This window comes from Ovis canadensis, chromosome 12 (genome assembly GCF_042477335.2).
Source record: "Ovis canadensis isolate MfBH-ARS-UI-01 breed Bighorn chromosome 12, ARS-UI_OviCan_v2, whole genome shotgun sequence".
Lineage (NCBI taxonomy): Eukaryota > Metazoa > Chordata > Mammalia > Artiodactyla > Bovidae > Ovis > Ovis canadensis.
Genome location: NC_091256.1, coordinates 60193310 through 60212733, shown reverse-complemented (window position 1 = coordinate 60212733; position 19424 = coordinate 60193310). Strand labels below are relative to the sequence as shown.

Genomic DNA, 19424 nt, shown 5'->3' with positions numbered 1-19424 from the left:
ATGGCTGGGAATCCACCTGCCAATGCAAGGGACGTGGGTTTGGTTCCTGGTCTAGGATGATCCCACAGGCCTCAAGGCAACCGAGCCCGTGTACCACAGCTCCGGAAGCCTGCACACCCTAGAGCCTGTGCTCCGTAGAGAAGCCCCACAGTGAGAAGCCCCCACAATGCGAAGCCCATGCTCTGCAACCAGAGAGTAACCCCCACTCTCAGCAACTAGAGAAAGCCCAGGCAGCAGTGGAGACCCAGCATAGCCAAAAACAAATAGACTTTTTTAGAAAAAGAAAATGGGGTGACCCCATGTGAAGGTGAAGCAGAGCGCATGATGTGTCCACAAGCGGAGGGGCCCCAGGGATCACCAGCAAAGCACCAGAGTCCAGGGAAGGGGCTGGGAGGAGGCACCGGCCCCGAGACACCTGCATCTGGGGCATCTATAAGAGGCTGAGCCAGACTTATCTGTGTGTGCCTGGGAATCTCTGGAGGAGCAATGGGTCAACAGTGGCCTGCCGCAGGGTCAGGGGCACTGGCTACAACAGTCCAAGGAGCCCTGGCATGCTGGTATAGGTCCTTTTGAAGGAGGTTGCCATAGCCACTGTTACCCCTACCGTAGTTTGGCCTCAGGCCAAACTACAAGGAGGGAACACAGACTCATCCATCAGCAGAAAATTGGATTAAAGACTTACTGAGCATGGCCTTGCCCACCAGAACAAGACCCAGTTTTCCCCACAGCCAGTCCCTCCCATCAGGAAGCTTCCACAAGCCTCTTATCCTCATCCATCAGAGGGCAGACAGAATGAAAACCACAGTCACAGAAAACTAACCAAACTGATCACATGGACCACAGCTTTGCCTAACTCAGTGGAACTATGAGCCATGCTGTGTAGGGCCACCCAAGACAAGAAGGGTCATGGTGGAGAGTTCTGACAAAACATCCACTGGAGAAGGGACTGGCAAACCACTTCAGCATTATTGCCTTAGAACCCCATGAACAGCATGAAAAGGCAAAAAGATATGACACTGAAAGCTGAACTCCCCAGGTGGGTAGGTGCCCAATATGCTCCTGGAGAAGAGTGGAGAAACAACTCCAGAAAGAATGAAGAGACAACGCCAAAGCAAAAACAACACCCGGTTGTGGATATGACTGGTGATGGAAGTAAAGTCAGATACCATAAAGAACAATATTGCATAGGAACCTGGAATGTTAGGTCCATGAATCAAGGTAAATTGGAGTGGTCAAGCAGGAGATGGCAAGAGTGAACACTGACATTTTAGGAATCAGTGAACTAAAATGAATCAGAATGGGTGAATTTAATTTAGATGACCATTATATCTACTACTATGGGTAAGAATCCCTTAGAAGAAATGAAGTAGCCCTCATAGTCAACAAAAGAGTCCAAAATGCAGTGCTTGGGTGCAATCTTAAAAATGACAGAATGATCTCTGTTCATTTCCAAGGCAAACCATTCAATATCATAGTAATCCAAGTCTGTGCCCCAATCACTAATACTGAAGAAGCTGAAGTTGAACATTTCTATGATGACCTACAAGACCTTCTAGAACTAACACCAAGAAAAAGATGTCCTTCATAATAGGGGACTGGAATGCAAAAGTAAGAAGTCAAGAGACACCTGGAGTAACAGGCAAGTTTGGCCTTGGAGTACAAAATGTAGCAGGGCAAAGGCTAACAGTTTTGCCAAGAGAACGCACTGGTCATAGCAAACACCCTCTTCTGACACATGACATCACCAAATGGTCAAACCAAAATCAGATTGATCATATTCTTTGTAGCCAAAGATGGAGAAGCTCTATACAGTCAGCAAAAACAAGATCAGGAGCTGACTGTGCCTCAGATCATGAACTCCTTATTGTCAAATTCAGACTTAAATTGAAGAACATAGGGAAAACGGCTAGGGCCATTCAAGTATGACCTAAATCAAATCCCTTACGATTATACAGTGGAAGTGACAAATAGATTCAAGGGATGAGATCGGATAGACAGAGTGCCTGAAGAACTATGGATGGAGGTTTATGACATTGTACAGGAGGCATTAAGCAAAACCATCCCCAAGAAAAAGAAATGCAAAAAGCAAAAATCTGAGGCCTTACAAGTAGCTGAGAAAAGAAGAGAAGCTAAAGGCAAAGGAGAAAAGGAAAGATATATCCATCTGAATAGAGAGTTTCAGAGAATAGCAAGGAGAGATAAAAATGTGTTTTTAAGTGAACAATGCAAAGAAATAGAATACAATAGAAACAATAGAATGGGAAAGACTAGAGATCTCTTCAAGAAAATTAGAGATACCAAGGTAACATTTCATGCAAAGATAAGAACAATAAAAGACAGAAACAGTATGGACCTAACAGAAGCAGAAGAGATTAAGAAGAGGTGGCAAGAGTCCACAGAAGAACTATACAAAAAAAGATCTTAGTGACCCAGATAACCATGATGGTGTGATCATTCACCTAGAGCCAGACATCCTGGAATGTGAAGTCAAGTGGGCCTTAGGAAGCATTGCTACAAACAAATTTAGTGGAGGTGATGGAATTCCAGTTCACCTATTTCAAGTCCTAAAAGATGATGCTGTTAAAGTGATGCACTCAATATGCCAGCAAATTTGGAGAACTCAGCAGTGGCCACAGAACTGTAAAAGGTCGGTTTTCATTCCAATCTCAAAGAAAGGCAATGAGAGAGAATGCTCAAACTACCGCACAATTGCACTCATCTCACACGCTAGCAAAGTAATGCTCAAAATCGTTCAAGCTAGGCTTCAACAGTATGTGAACCAAGAACTTCCAAATGTACAAGCTAGATTTAGAAAAGGTAGAGGAACCAGAGATCAAATTGCCAATATCTGTTGGGTCATAGAAAAAGCTAGAGAATTCTAGGAAAACATATACTTCTGCTTCATTGACTATGCTGAAGCCTTTGACTGTGCGGATCACAACAAACTGTGAAAAATTTTCTAGGAGTTGAAAATACCAGATCACCTTACCTGAGAAATCTGTATGGAGATAAAGAAGCAACAGTTAGAACCAGACATGGAACGATGAACTGGTTCCAAATTGGGAAAGAAGTACGTCAAGGCTATATATTGTCATCCTGCTTATTTAACTTATATGGAGAGTACATCATGTGAAATGCCAGGCTGGATGAAGCACAAGCTGGAATCAAGATTGCCAGGAGAAATATCAATAACCTCAGATATGCAGATGACACCATACTTATGGCAGAGAGCAAAGAGGAATTAAAGAGCCTCTTGATTAAGGTGAAAGAGGAGAGTGAAAAAGCTGGCTTAAAACTCAACATTCAAAAAAAATGAAGATCATGGCATCTGGTCCCATCACTTAATGGCAAATAGATGGGGAAACAATGGAAACAGTGACAGATTTTAGTTTATTTTGCTCCAAAATCACTGCGGATAGTGACTGCAGCCATGAAATTGAAAGATGCTTACTCCTTTGAAGAAAAGCTGTGACAAACCTAAACAGCATACTCAAAATCAGAGACATCTCTTTGCTGACAAAGGTCCATCTAGTCAAAACCATGGTTTTTTCAGTAGTCATGTACAGATCTGAGAGTTGGACCACAGGCTGAGCACCAAAGAAGTGATGCTTTTGAACTGTGGTGTTGGAGAAGACTCTTGAGACTCTGTTGGATAGTCAGGAGATCAAAGCAGTCAATCTTAATGGAAATCAACCGTGAATATTCATTGTAAGGACTGTTGCTGAAGCTGAAGCTCCAATACTTTGGCCTCCTGATGCAAAGAGCTGACTCACTGAAAAAGACCCTGATGTTGGGAAAGACTGAAGGCAGGAGAAAGGGACAACAGAGGACAAGATGTTTGGATGGCATTAGTGATTCAAAGGACATGAGTTTGAGCAGTCTCTGGAAGATGGTGAAAGACAGGGAAGCCTGAGGTGCTGCAGTCCATGGGGTCGCAAAGAATCTGACACAACTGAGCAACCGAGCAACAACAACGAATCTACTGGAGTGGAGAGGGACCATCCCTGCTGTTTGAACCATAGCCATGTGCTGTGTCAGGCTGGCCCTGGGGACATTCTGCACCCAGGCAGCTGTTTGGAGGCCTGGCCACTCGTCCTGGTTTCCTCTCTGTCTGAAGCTGTCTCCAGCCAGACTCCCGTCTCTGTCCCCGCTGTATCCATCCCCCCGCTCAATGAGCACTGGTGTTTGACGCAGGCCTCGCACCAATGAGCAGGTTTCTGTGCAGGACGAGGCACGGTGCCAGGACAAAGTGCTCACTCATGGTCGCTGCTCCCACAGAGGGGTTTATATATAAATGCACAGAGACTCAGGTTTGATTAAATGACACTCAGGGCTTTGCACTGTCCCAAGCTCCCCACCTGTGCTGTCCATCAGCACTCAGGGTGGGGGCTGTTCTCACATTCCCCAGGAGGCTGTGGGCTCTGAGATGACAAACCCCACCCATGGGGACCTGCCAAGACCCAGGGAGGGAGGCAGGACCTGGCTCTGGGGTCCTCACCACTGGTGGACAGACGTGAATCTGATGCCCAGCATCAAGGGAGACATGTTAGGGTCCTGCCTGTCCTGGAGGATAGGTCAGCTGTCAGCAACTGCACACTCTACAGTGGAAAGATGAGAAGTGAAGATGGGGGTGCCAAGAACTGAACCACCGGGGGCTTCTCAGCCCGTCCACTCAGCTCTGTATTTGGAGATGGTGACCACTAGGAGAAGACATCCCTCTTGCCTTAGTGCCCCAAGCAGGGCCCCGAGTCTCTCCCAACAGCAGGGGATGGACTCCCATGGGCTGTGTGAGGTCCAGAAGGGGTGGAGTCTGGAGGCTCAGGACTCCAATTCATGAAGCATGTGCCTTGCCCACCGTCCACCTCCACCCGTGTGTGGGACACTGCCCAGGTGGCCTCGGGCCCAACCCATGTGCGGCCACGGCACCTGGTCATGAACTTGCAGATGAACCGAACAACGCCGTTGTCATTTCCTCAAAGGAATGGGCACCCTCTTCCTCACAGCTCAATTTCTCTTTTCAATGATGAGGACCAGAATGGGAAAGGCCCCCAGCTGCAGGGACCCCTGGGGATGAGGGGAGGCGTCTGGGCTGCAGGAGAGACAGCCCAGTCTCAGAAACACACTCACCCTGGAGGGTTTCCATTGCCAACAACAGCCCAGTCCACACAGCCCAGAGCCCCAGGTCTAAGATACCCCATCTGCGGAGGGCCGCCCAGTCCTCGTGCCCTCGTGGTGGATGGGGAAGAGCGGGCACTCATCAGGAGGGGACCACACACCTCCCGCACTCTGAGCCTCCCCAGGGACACCCCTCATGCAGGGCCCAAGCCCAGTGCCAGCTCCCAGGACCCCTTGCCAGCCAGGCCAGCTGTAGCGCCCTTCCTGAACCCCTGAGTGTCCCGTGTCCACGCCAGCATGACGGGAGCCTGCTGACCAGCTTCATCCTGGTCCTGGGCAGGTGCCCGTCCCTTTTTTAATCACTCGGAACAGCAGCCGAGGACAGAGACGGGCCGCTCAGAACCCCAGCTCTGACTGAGAAGGGCAGGCTGCCGTCAGAGGGGGCTGGGGGCATCAGGGATGGGGGGGAGCCGGAGCCGCTGGAACCAAGTTGCTGCCTCAGGACATCTGTGGTCAGCTCCCTCCATGTCGTTTCAGGCCAGAAGTCCAGAACCTAGATGGCACCTCCCAGTGCCCTGGCCTGGCCATCAGGAAGCCAGAGGACGTGGAGGAGGAGGAGGAGGAGCTGGAGGAGGACGATGACAGCCTGGCAGGGAAGTCACAGGACGACACCGCATCCCCCACACCCGAGCCTCAGGGCGCCTACGAGGACGATGAGGATGAGGAGCCACCCACCTCCCTGGCCGTGGGCTTTGACCACACCCGAAGGTGGGCACCTGCCCTCTGCGGGCCCCAAGTGCCCGGGCCCCAGGCAGGGAGACAGGCAAGCACTGAGGGGGTGACCTCAGTCCCACACCGTCCACCCTGCCAGCGGGGTTCTCTCCTTCCCAGTAGGTGTTTCCACTGCAAAGGCTTCTGTGCACAGGTCAGGGTGAGACCAGGCCCCAAACTCACACACACACATGCACACATACCTGCATACACATACACACAATGCACATGTGCACACACACGTACACGTGTGGACATGTGCACATGTACACACAGGCACACGTGTGTGTGCATACATATGCGCACACATGTGTGAACACCACATGTGCAACTGTGCACACGCCCTCGCCCATGTGGGCACATGTGTATACATGTGCACACATGCGGGTGCATGTTTGTACACGTGTGTGTATACATGTGCATGCGCACACATGCTTCACCCAGTCCAGAAGCAGAGCACGGCAGGTGAAGGCTGAGAAGGAGCTGATCAGGGACCCATGGGTGGTCTCTGGCCCTGCAGAACCAGGAGCAGTGACGTCTGTCTCCAACAGGCTGTGGGTGGGGGTTGAGCACCAATGATTTTGAAAGCTGGCAGAGGAGAGCCTCTCCTGCTGCGTCCCCACTGCTCACCGCCTACATTCAGCAGCAGTGATGCCACCAGCATTCAAGGTCCTCCTGGGGGTGGCTGGCAGATCCTGCGGGCCTTTCAGAGAGGGCCCACTTCCTCCCACTCTGGGCCCTGAAAGTGGGCCCCCCAGAACAACCCAGACTTTAGGAACCGAGACCTCTGCCCTGCTCCCAGCCTGTGCTCTGTCCCCAGGGGCCTGGCGCCCTGCCTGTGCTTGCAATGTGTGTGCACGCACTGACCTCCTCTGCGTCCCCCATCACCTTCCTGTATTCATGTGGCTTCCATCCACGTGTCTGTGTGTCCATGTGTCTGTCTCCTGTGCATGTGGCTCGTGGAGACGCTGTGGTGTGCATGCAGGCACGGAGCTGGCCGTGGGCTTCAGAGAGGTGGCCGAGGCCAGACAGGCTGACAGCAGGCCCCTCTCCGGTCGTTGGTGCAGGTGTGTTGAGGAGCCACCAGGCAGTCTCTTGGCTTTGGAGCCGATGCCGACTTTTGGGAAGGGGCTGGATCTCCGCAGAACAGCTGAGGAAACGTTTGAAGTTAAAGATGTGCTTAATTCCACCTTAGATTCTGAGACTTTAAAACAGACCCTGTACAGGCAGGCTAAGAACCAGGTAGGTACCTACCAGAGCCTGCCCCCGACCTTCCCCAGACTGGATGGCAGGCCCCAGCTGTGCCTCCCCGATCAGGGACCGTCTCCCTTCTCTCTGTGGCCATCCCATGTCTGCATGGGGGACACCCAGGACTCCAGCCCTCCCATGCCCATTGCTTTGGCTAGAGAGACCCCCCAAATGACTCCCTTTCCCTGAAAGCAAGGGTGGGGAGAGGTTGAAAGCAGATGAACGAGAGCCAGACCCTCACAAGGGTGCCTCCCCAGTCCCACAGTGCTCCTGTACACGTGGGTCCTGGCCCTCACGTACCTGGAGGGCGGTGTCCACCGGCAGTGCCCTCGTGGCTGCACTGGCCTCCCTCTGCCTCTGCCCAAGCAGGAGTGATGGTAGCCCAGGGTCCTCTCAAGGGATGCTCCCCCATCGGGGTCACGGGCTCCAAGCTGCAGCTATGGCGAGTCAGCAGGGCACAGGCTGGCTGGCATGACTCACCCGCAGCCTAGGGGCTGCAGGACCCTGCTTATTTTCAGCCTGGGGGACTTGGGGTTCCACTCAGCTCTCCGCAGCTCACCCAAGTCTGAGCAAAAACCGTCTGCGTGTCTGTCTTCGTCTTTTTACTAATCCTGTCCGGAGTGTGAAATTGGGTGGACACACCCTGCCCCACCTGCTCTGAGTGGCCCCGGGTCCCATCCACTCATGCTCTGGGGGCCAAGCTGGGCTCTGGGCCAGAGGCACGTCTACTCTTAGCTCAGAAGTGCTGCACACCACGTCCCTGAAATAGCTTTTAGCCACCACCGTGGTCATCCACACCGGACAGAGCCCACTAGGCAGGGCCTGCGCTTCCTTGATGGGATCTATAACCACCAGCACCCTGGTCCCCCTGAAGAGCATGCTTGCCTGTGAATCCGTGCTGATCACCAGGGATATAGGGGCGCATGCGAGGGCGGATGTGCCCCAAAGAGGCTGAGGGTCTTAGTGGCCCTCTGCAAAGATGCCTCCTCTGCAGGCCAGCCCCCAACACCTTTGCCCCCACCTCACCTCTGGGTCTGAGGTCAGTGGGAGGGAGTGGGAGGCCGGGAAGGCCTGGGCTGGCCTGGGGTCTACAGGACCCACCCCACAACACTCACCTTCTGTCCTGTGTGTACCCTCCCCTCCATCCAGGCGTATGCAATGATGCTGTCCCTTTCCGAGGATGCTCCTCTCCACGCCTCTTCCCAGGGCCCTCTGGACGCTTGGCTGAACATCGCGGGAGCCACGCCAGAGTCTGGAGCCTTTAACCCCATCAACCACCTCTGACCGGCCTGAGAGGGGCTGGGGTCAGAGTCCAAGTGAGGCCACCAGGGACCCCGACTTCCCAACAGAAATCTCCATGGCAGAAGACGGAGGCAAGGGCCTTGGGAGCCTGTGTGGCTTGGGGCCGAGGAGACCCCTCCTTGTCACCTGTATCTGACCACTCCTCAGCGTCTGTTCCCCTCTCCATGGTCCAACTCTGACTTTTGCAATGAAAACTCAGAACCCGGCATCCTTGGAGCCATCATAGGGTTTCACTGGCTCTAAGCATCAGTCTTGAGAACGGCTTTCAGATGGTACAGCTCACTCTATCCAGGCACAGCACTGGGGGCTGCCTCACAGAGTCAACCCCATGGGCAAGGACGGGATTTGAACCCCACACCGAGGCTGGTGGGCCTCTCCCGGGCGCCTTGTGGCATCTAGGGAGGGAATGGACATCTGGGCGTGCTCTAAGGAGGGAATCGCCCTGACAATTTTTATAAAGAAAATGACAAGAATGATCCTTTTGGTAATCTTATTGACGACAGAGTCTATTTAAGCATGTGGTTTTAAAAATAGACAGTATTTTTTAAAAAAAGATCACAAAGTGACTTGCAAATTGTTTTTTAAAAGTAATTTTGCATTGCTTTGAAATCTCAGCTTCTTTGCAAACCCAAACCTGCCTGGGACCCAGCCCTGCGTTTGGGGGTGTTCTTTATACTGTAGATAATGGAGAGATTTTCTATCCCTGACTGTGTTTGTAAAGCCAAGGTGATTCTGGGCACCCTGCCCCCAGAACCGAGGGGCGGAGCCCACTCCCGGGAGCAGTTTGAGACTGTGCCTGGAATCAGATACGATGTCCTGGGCTGGCCCAAGGCTGGGACTCAGAGATGTGCCTGTCATTGTGTGACATGGGATTCGTGCCCACGTCCCCCACCCAGGGGGAGGTCGGAGCAGGGACTTGGTCCCCAGCGCAGAAGTGGCCAAGCCCCTCCGCCCTGCCCCCAACCGTTCTGCAGAAGGCAGGGCCCGCTGGTCATCTTGGGATCTCCAGCACCCACCCACCCCACCCCCTGTGGATGGACAAGGGGAAGGGGGTGGGCACCCCCATAGGGGCTGCCGTGGGGTGCACTCCAAGGCTCCTCTGCTCCAGGCTGCCAAGCTCCATGCTCACCTGAGACCCCAGGACACAACTGCCACTTTGCTCTTTGTGTGGGTTCCTGGCGGGCGGGACCCGGCTCCAGAAGGACGGGAGTCCAGGTGCGACCTCCACAAAGAGCTAAGACAGCACAGCCCTGAGGGGACGGACGGCACCTCCCAGGACCCAGCTGCTCTCCACTCGATGGGCTTTAAATTATTCCCATAGGGGCCAATATCGAATAATTGTTGTTGTTTTTTTTTTTTCCCTGATGGAATTGACCTTAATCTGTATATAACTTGTAATTTTTTCTAATTCATTTCTTTTCTTATTTTATTTCTTCCTTAACAGTATTTTTGGCATTAGACATTCTTATTGTGAAGAAATAATGTTAATATAAGTATCTAGTGAAGGACCAAAACCGTGTAATAAGGTTGTGTGTTGTGTGATCAATAACCAGGGAGTGGGGCGATTTTTAATGTGCCAAATACCCCACGTCCCCCCCCAATGAATCCTGCTGCCCGTTTTCCAGACAATCATGTGTTTTTGTTAAATTTGAGTTTCAGTTGCATTTAAGACAAGTGCTCTATTTATTTCTTTTATTGTTTGGAAGAAAAACGAAGACTAGCATCCCAAGAAGAAGAGAAAAAAACCCACCCAAGTTGCCCTAAGAAATGTGTGAAAATACAAACGGTCATGGAGTGGCCAACCGTCCAGCCGCTCCAGGCCAAGACAATCGTCCGCCTGGGCACTGGGGGTTCGGCTTCACAGTGGAGACCTGTGGATGGGGATCCCCAAGAGCGCACAGACCTGCAGATCCTAGCGAAAGGATTTGGCCTTTCCCGGATCCGGTCAAGGTACCACTCAGAGCGCCTTCCACGTGGGAACAGGCTGGAACGTGGCCCCCAGGGCGGTCAGAGAAGCTGCTGGCAGAGGAGCTGCCCGCAGCCACACCCACAAGGATTTGCAGACACGGCTGCTCACACCGCCTCAGAAGCATCCTTCACCCCACCCCCCTAGTGGACCCACCTGGTGTGTTGCAGTTTCCAACTCTCCCTCAATCGAGATGGGACCCCTTTGGAAAGTCAACCTCAGATACCACCTCCCCATTTCTGTAAACCCAAATTATATGATTTCTTCTGCTAAACAATAAGGTGTGTGCTTTTTTTTGCGATTTGACTCTCTCTGTCCAAAGCAGGATGTTTGGGCAGGTGGAGGCCTGAGTGTCTGTTCCCTGCAGCCCATCCCTTCTGTTCACCTCTGGTCTCTCTGACGGTCACGGTGGCTCTCTGCAGCTGATCTCCTTAAACTCTGACTCTTTCTTTCTTTCCTTCCCCATCCCCAAGAACCCTGACTACACATTTTAAGTCTTGTTTTTTGTCCCTCTTGAAAATGATTCGAGTAAGCCCAGTTTCTCCTCCAGCCTGGGCATTTGGCAGATTCGGTGGCGGGGAGGGTTCTGTCCTTGGACCCTCAGATAAAAAGAGCACTTATTTCCTACGCCTGGTGGGTCCATGAAACCTGGCCTCAAAGTTGAGTGTTGTCCCAACCACAGTCAGCTGTCCCTCCCCAGGTCTTCTCTGCCCCCCAGGCTCCAGCACCAGCCACCTGCTCAGACCCAGGGGGACGCCCTGGAGGCCCTGGGAGCTCGGGCTGGAGAATTCCGAGAGCCCAGCTTCATGGCACGGATGCAACTGGCGGCTGGCTGGCCAACCAATGCATCTTTGGGCTGGTGGCCAGACTCAGAGCTGTAAACTAGGAACCCCATTAGGCTAGTGTGCCGGGGCCAGGGCCCTTCATTCCAGCCTCGTCTGCTTCCCCTTTTGGACTGCTGACTCTCACCCCCAAGTGGAAATTAGGAAGGAGGCCTTCTTACCCTTCCGTCTTCTGCCCCTCAGACCCCAACTCCCACCTCGGGCCCAACCCTTTCATTCCCAGGACGAGCGGGTAGGACCCCAGGACTGATAACCCTTTGGCCAGCCAGCCCTTCATAAGGGGGACCCAGAAGCCTCGGGTTGGAACCCAGAGGCATGCATTTCTACATCCCACCTGGAACCCTGGGGTGGGGATAAGTGACTGGGGTGGGCATGAGAGACTGCCCATACGATGCCAAGAGTGCGGCCAGTCCACCCAGACACTGATTGGCCCTGGAAACCCTGAGGGCCCTTGTCCTTCTGCACCCTGGCTGCTTCCTCAGTGAACATTCGCAAAGCACTTGCCTGAACACACATCCCTTGCATTAGCCCCGAAGCCTCAAAGCACTGGATTGTGGCGCCCCCGGGCCCCAGCCTCCCCCCACTACTGCCCAAGTGACTGAAATCTACTGAGCTTATTCACTGTGCTGTCCTGGGAGGGGCAGGGCGGCACCCCCGGGAGAGCACCCCGCACTGCTGCCTGGGGCGCTGGGGGGAATGGACGGGGAGCCGGGCACCTCGCTCCCCTCCCGGCTGGGGACGCGGGGACACAGCTGCTCCTGGTCGGTGGAGGTCAGCCGGGTCTCAAAAGCCATGAATGTCTCTGTAGCGATGAGTGATACTGTGACTAAGACGTCCTCACAAGATGCCAAGGAGTGTCCCTCTCCTCCTGCCATTCCAGTGTTTATGTTTTCTTTCTTTTCTGCCACGGATTCGTATTACCACTTGTGGGGGAAAAAAAAAGTAAAAGTAGATAGAATGAAAAGGCAGCTTATGTTTCCAGATGTGCAATTCACTCACGAACAAAGTTATCCTGAAGGCTCCTTTCCACGCACCTCTCTTCCTCGTTCTCCTCCAAACGAGGGAAGCTGAGCCCCGTGTCCACACGGGACTGAGGGCATCCGTACGCGTACGCTGGTGACACTCCAAACCCGTGCGTCCATGTCATCCTTTGCCATCGTTACATTATGATTCAGTTTTTTTTCTTCTTTTTTTTTTTTTCTTTTAGAGCTGTATAGTGTTGAAAAGAAGTCAAGTGTAAATGTCTGGTTTTTCTCCATAATGTTTTTTTTAAAAAAAAAACCATTGAGAAGGAGGCTGGTGTATGTCCCACGTCCCCCGATTGTAAATTTGCTTCTGTTCTAAGTAAACTGCATGGCTCGTGTGTAGTCATTATTGTGTCTGTTCGTGAAATTTTTACGAAAAGGAAAATCCCATAGATGCACTTATTAAATATGTGATTAGAGTCTGCGTCCTCAAGACTAGGAGTCCTGAACTGCCCACATGGAAGACGCAGTTCTTAACATGGAAATCGCTGTGGGAGAAGGAAAGGAAAAGACATCAAATGTAGGAATCATTCAGAGAGTGACTCTGCAGATTTCATTTTGATGATGCTTGTGATAAAGACAAATGTACGTGTGTAGAGAAATGTCTTTAAGATGAAGCCTAGGAGAAGCTGATTTTGAGGTTGATGCTGTAGACTAGGACTGTATACCAAATGTAATCTTTCCGATGCTACAATGAATTTATACATGAGATTGATATGCAATAAATCTGTGTGCTTTTCTAAGCCTCTGTGCCTGCATGCTTCACTCAGGGAGAACAGAGGCCTCAGAGGGCTGGGGAGGGATGGTGAGAACAGACTCAAGAGTCAGGGCGTGGCTGGTGGGGAGGCTCACCAGCCCTGATGGAGAGCCCCTCGTGCCATCCCCCTGTATCAGCCCCAGGGCAGGTCCCCTTGCTGTTCCTGTTTTCCAGAAAAGAACAAGTTCAGAGAGGGCACCAACTACCCAGGACAGCCTTGTAGTGAGAGTGCTGGTCTCCAGCTGTGCCCTCCTCCAAGTGTGCCCACCTCAGGACAAGGTGACCTTTAGGTATGGCCCGCAGGTGTGCCCTGCTCCAGGTGTGGCAGCCTCCAGGTGTTTCTACTCTCGATCATAGTGGCCTTCAGGTGTGCCCATCTCCAGGTGGGCCTACCTCTAGGCATGGCACCCTACTGGTGTGTCCACCTCCAAATGAAACTGCCCCCAGGTATTCTTACCCCAACATGTCCCTGCCCCCAGCGCCCATGCCCATGAACTCCCACCAGGGCCTCTTGATGGAGGAGAAGCCCATCCTATGAGGCCAGCCCCAAATCTGCCCCCCTCTAAGAGTAGACCTCCGCACCAGCCAGCCCTCCACTTCAGCTGTGTCTGACCCACACACTGCTTCCAGCCAGGGCCTGAGCCTGACCCACCAGCAATGGTCAGATGGGTCAAGGCAGAGCAGAGGCCAGGGCTGCAGGCGGAGCAAACATAGCCCCCCAGGGCACCCTCCTTCCGTGAACCCAGGCATTCCTTCTTGGGGCCCATCTGTCAGGCTGCACAAAGAAATGAAGCGTAGATGATGGATGAATAGGTGGATGGATGGATAGATGGATGATGGACGCGTAGATAGGTGAACGATGGATGGATGGGTGGATAGTAGATGGACAGATGGATGGATGGATGGATGGATGGATGGATAAATGTATGGATAGATGTGTGGGTGGATGGATGATGGATAGGTGGGTGGATCCACGTATGAATGGATGGATGGAATGATGGGTGGGTGGGTGGGTGGATGGATGGGCAGATAGATGATGGATGGGTGGTCTGCTGTAAGAACGCTCACTCAACATGGATCTTGAGACCTCCAGTGCCTCTGAAGGGGGCTGAACCTGCGCTAAGAGAGGTAACAGAATGGGGCAAGGCCTGGGTTCCTCTAAATGGCAGCATCTCATAGCCACCAGAGGGAAGAAACTGCAGTTGACCTTGGAGCAAGATCCCTGGGCCCAGATCTGGGTACTGAGTCTTTTCACTTTCTTCACACCATCAAGTATGTGTGTCTCCAGGATAGCACTGGTTGGGGGAAGCAGTTAAACATTTTAAGGTGCTTTCTTCCCTGGTGTGACTGTCATCCTGTGATCTGAATCCTGTGGTCAGATATGAGGTTTGCCCTGGAGTTCCAAGCACAGGGATGGCTTGAGAAATAAATTTCCATTCTCAGAGGACAAACGATGCAAATCACAGAACTGGTGAATGGCCACACTTCCAAAAGCCATTCACCAAGCTGGAGTGACAGTCTCCAGCCCACCCCGTTATGCCCTCCCAAGCTCCCCAGGCAGGCTGCCGTCAGGGGTCAGAGCTCCCATCTTTGTTCAGCCCAGCAGCCTTACTCTATGCCCTCCACCCTGGAAGAGAGAGGAGTATCCCAGGACAGGAGCCTGTCTGATAAGAGCCCTATTGTCAGGGGACCTCAGAGGGAAAGAGCAGAGGCACAGAGAACAGGCTGGAAAGCCAACGCTGTCTCCCTGAATCCCAGCTCCTGGCAGGGAAGATTGAGGAAAAAGTTTCCATTTTGGAAACAAGGGGGGTGAAAATCAACAGGAGAAAACTGTGTCAATGAGAAATCTGTTTTCTGGGAAAAGAGTTGCTTTTGAATTCCCCTTCAGATTCATTCTGGGCCAAGTGAGCCTGTTGGTTATTTGCAGAGAAGCTATTTTGAGAATCGTTAACTTCATTTCTTGGGGCAACCAAAGTCTTCCCCAAGATCAAAAAGTATCTTAATTCAGGGTGAAATGGCTAGACATAGGCTGGCTTTCGTGGGAACAGATGGACTAGCAAGAGGGGCCCAGAATAACAAGATGCTCAGAGCAGGGTTCTGGGGCGGGAGGTAGCTGCTGGCCACAGCCTGCACTGTGGTCCTCACTAAGGGAAGAGCGCTGTGCACAGCACTGCTGGGCCACATCCTCCCCAAAACTTACACCCATTCAGGAAAGGGAGGTGGAGTTTGCTCCAGAGCTTCAGGGCAGAGAAGACAGAATTCCATGGTTATAAGACAGGGAGGCCCGAGCACCAGCTGTGGCCCAACAGAGAGGCTGTGAGTGCAAGTGAAGGTCGCTAAGTCATGTTCAACTCTTTGAGACACCATGGACTGTAGCCCGCCAAGTTCCTCTGTCCACGGAATTCTCCAGGCAAGAATATTGGAGTGGGTAGCCATTCCCTTCTCCAGGGGATCTGCCCAAACCAGGGATCAAACCCAGGTTTCCCACATTGCAGGCAGATTCTTTACCATCTGAGCCACCAGGGAAGCCCAACAGAGAGGCTGGGGGACCAAAATCCCAAGGGAGGTAGTTGGCTCTTTCTCCTAGGATCCAGCTGAAACCCCTGGATTCATGCGCCCACCAGGCCTTGGAGCTCTGGATGACTTCTGTGGTCCTGTCTTCAAGTTCACTGATCTTTCCTTCTGTAGTATCTAATCTGTTGACTCCATCCAGTATGTTTTTAAATGTTCATATCTTGAATATTTTTTTCATCTTTAGAATTTTCATTTGATTCAGCATTCTTTTTCTTTTGATCATATTCATTATACATTATACTTTCTCTTTTATGTTCAAGGCTTCTCTTATATCCTTGGAATAGTTATCATGTGTGCTAAGTCACTTCAGTCATGTCCGACTCTGCGACCCTATGGACTATAGCCCACCAGGCTCCTCTGTCCGTGGGATTCTCCAGGCAAGAATACTGGAGTGGGTTGCCATTTCTTTCTCCAGAGGATCTTCCCAACCCAGGGATCGAACACACATTTCTTACATATCCTGCATTGGCAGATGGGTTCTTTACCGCTAGCGCCACCCTTCATGAAGTGAAGTGAAGCGAAAGTTGCTCAGTCGAGTCCGACTCTTTGCAACCCCATGGACTATTGTCCAGGGAATTCTCCAGGCCAGAATACTGGAGTGGGTAGCGTTTCCCTTCTCCCGGAGACCTTCCCAACCTAGGAATCGAACCCAGATCTCACGCATTGCAGGCAGATTCTTTACCAGTTGAGCCACAAGGGAAGCCCTGCTAGTTGTATCATCTATGTCGTTTCTGGGTCTCTTTCTATTGGTTGCTTTTTCTCACACTTATAGGTCACGTGTCTGTTAATGTTTCACTGGGTGCTGGAGGTTGAGACCTCAGAGTTTGTTGCATTCTTTTAAGAAATTTTCATGCTGACAAGCAGTTAACTGACTTGGAGGCCAGCCTGGTCTTTGCTTGTTTCAAAAACTCTTGTTTGTCAGATGTAGAGCAGCCTCTGCCCCTTCCACCTAAGATGTAAGCTTACCTTCACCTAAGATGTGGGCTTTGTTGATCTCCAGCCAATGTCCTGGGGTCCACAAGGCCCCTTGATCCCCAATGCCCTGGGCTGCATGAGGCCTCTTGATCCTGGTGATTGGCTATCAAGTGTTTCCGAGCTTGTGTGGATGCTGGGAGCTATTCTCTGCTCAGCTTCCAGGATCTCATTCTGCACACAGAGCAGAGCATTTGACCAGACTCAGGCTGGCCCTGGGGGCTTCTCAAAATCCTTTTCTGCACTGCTGCCTTCCCTCTGAGGCTCTGCCTGCAAGGCCCATTCCCCTCATCCTCCCTGACCCCATCTCTGCCTGCCTCGGCTAGCTCAGTGAAGCCACTGTGTTCTGCTTTGTCCTGCCTCTCAGAAGAAAGTTGGGCAGGTGTGGGGCTCACCTCACTGGGTCCTCCCCCGACCCCCACTGTTCTCGGCCACATTGTGTGCTCAGTCGCTTCAGCTGAGTCCAGCTCTTTGCAATCGTACGGACTGTAGCACGCCAGGCTCCTCTGCCCGTGGGATTCTCCAGGAAAGAGTACTGGAGTGGGTTCCCATGCCGTCCTCCAGGGGATCTTCCCCACCCAGAGACTGAACCAGTGACTCCTGCGTCTCCTGCACTGGCAGACAGATTCTTTACCACTAAGCCCTGCTACCTGTTGTTGACGACTACAACAGTTGCTTCTTATTTTTGCCCAGTTTTCTATTGATTACAGTGGGAGCTGCATCATCACAGCTGGAATGTCTGTAATGCTTTGAGTTCTCAATTGGAGCAGATAAGTGCATTTTTAAAATGCCTTACCTCTTTGGAAACCTTAAATAGTCCCTAATTATGAGAGGGGGCCTGGGCTTTGCACTCAGATAAGCCTGAGCTCTCCTCTTGGCCAGGTCACTCACTAGCCAGGTAATAAAGCACAGACACTTGACCTCTGGATGAAATGGGAGACATTGACACCTTAGGGAGTTTCTGTAAGAATTCCAGAAGGTGATGCAGGAAGCCTGGTACACAGTAGGCATTTAATAGGAGGTAACAACCACTTGCTACCTTAACAGGAGGCCCAATTGTTAGCTGGGCCACAAGACAAAGTGACCGTGTGCTCCCTGAACTGAGCCTCCTGCTCAGCAAGGCCACCCCTATGGGCCAAAGAGGGAGCCAGGCCCTGCCCAGCAGCCCGGCCCCTGCACCGCCCCTGTGTCCATCTGTGGACCCCACCCAGACTGGGCCTCCAGTCAACCAACACAGAAGAGCCTCTGTCCTCAGGCCCACTCACAGCTGCCCCAATACTCAAGGTCAATGAGACCTTTCCCAGCTGCCCGCGGGCTGGACCAGGCACCCGAGGGGAGGGACACTGCAGTGAGTGGTGGGTCAGCTGGATGCCAGGCCCAGAGAAGAAAGGAGACCTACTGTGCCCTGTCCTCCAGCCCCCACCTTCCCTGCGGCTAGGGAGGTAGGGAGAGAGCGGGCACTGCCCCTTTCGCCCTCAGCACCCAGGATGGTCAAACCAAAAGGCCTCCTGGGGGGCTGCTGGCCTCAGGACACTGCCTCTCTGGGCTGTGGCCCTGCAACTGAGCAAAAGTTTGGAAGACTCGAGCAAGACCTCCTGGAGCACAGGACACCCTGGAGCACAGGACACCCTGGAGCCATAGGAAAGGGACTCCGTCAGACAGCAGGCATCGATTTCTTTGTAGGAAATCCCGAGAGCCATGGGGTTGATGATCCCAGAGGTTCGGGAAACCCCTCATTTTGTGAGTGCTGGGCAAGCTGGGCATGCAGCTGACCCACATCTTACTTTCCAGGGGTGACCATCAGTATGCAGGTTCCGCCCCCAGGACGCTGGCACAGAGCTAAGGCCCTGAGCCTGTGACAGCCAGTGGTGTCCCCTCTAAGGTTCTCATGGGGGACGGGGAGGGAGAAGACCCCAGGGCCACACAAGAGCCGCCTTCACAAGGCCTCTTCCTCTCAATTCTCAAGGCTGAAAATGTCCCCAGGCTGGTGAGGCCCAGACATGTGGGGTGAGCTCCATCTAATCGGTGCTGCCCCGTCTCCTCCTGGCCTGCTGAACGATGCCCTGAGGCCAGGCACAGAGGCACCCCGGCACACAGGAGCAGGGTGCAGGCTGCCCTCTATGGGCAGACCAGCCCCCCACCCCGGGAAGCCTGCATGCCAGCAGGAAGGCAGAAACAGGTTAGCCAAGGAGGATGCTCGTCAGAGGCAGAGACGAGATGAGAGAGGCTGGTCATCTTCCTGGGCCACTGCAATGAATGACCACAAAACAACGGAGACACATCCTCTCCCAGCTCTGTTTGAGATCAAGGTGAGGGCAGTCTCTAGGAGGGGTTCCTTCCCACCTCTTCCAACTTCTCAGCATCCTCGACCCGCAGACACACGACTCCAACCTACGTCTCCATCCACACCGGACCCCTCCCTTCTGTCTGAGTATCCAGTTCTCCTCTTCTTATCAGATTTGGGGCCTAATCAGGTAGGCTCCTGTCTCAATCACACCTGCAAAGACCCATTTTTCACATAGGGGGTACATCAATGCTGCATTCAGCTCTCAGGGCAGGGAACAGCCGGCCTGGAAGCCCGGGGCGGGAAAGAAGCCTGGGCGCCGCTGAAAGGGCCGTCTGCTCTGGGCTGACCCGGCCCCGCACACCCTGGGTCCCAGCCACAGGGTGGGAGAGTTCCAGAGACTCACCCCCCACTGGCAGATGAGCAGAGGAAGAGGGCTGTGCGGTCAGCCCCGGGTCCTTCTCCCCACGCCCGTCACAAGACCCTCAAGCTGTTTCTTTCCAGCCATCAGCCCTGGGCATGGATGCTGGGTTATTTCATGTGCCATCATCTAATCTCTGCTTTACAG

The 19424-nt window shown here is 52.8% G+C and overlaps 1 protein-coding gene across 5 annotated transcripts in view; it reads left to right on the top strand.

Moving 5' to 3' along the window:
- PRDM16 (PR/SET domain 16) overlaps positions 1-13012 on the top strand; it is a 338117-nt gene extending 325105 nt beyond the window's left edge. For 3 of the 5 annotated variants that reach the window (XM_069544866.1, XM_069544865.1, XM_069544869.1), the window contains 3 exons: positions 5653-5883; positions 6954-7128; positions 8284-10682. In XM_069544866.1, coding sequence (XP_069400967.1) covers positions 5653-5883; positions 6954-7128; positions 8284-8418 — 541 coding nt within the window. In that variant the 3' untranslated portion in view covers positions 8419-10682. Of the gene's footprint in view, positions 1-5652; positions 5884-6953; positions 7129-8283 lie in introns of all 5 variants that reach the window. The other 2 variants (XM_069544868.1, XM_069544867.1) reach the window with 1 other exon arrangement.
- The last annotated feature ends 6412 nt before the right edge of the window (positions 13013-19424 follow it).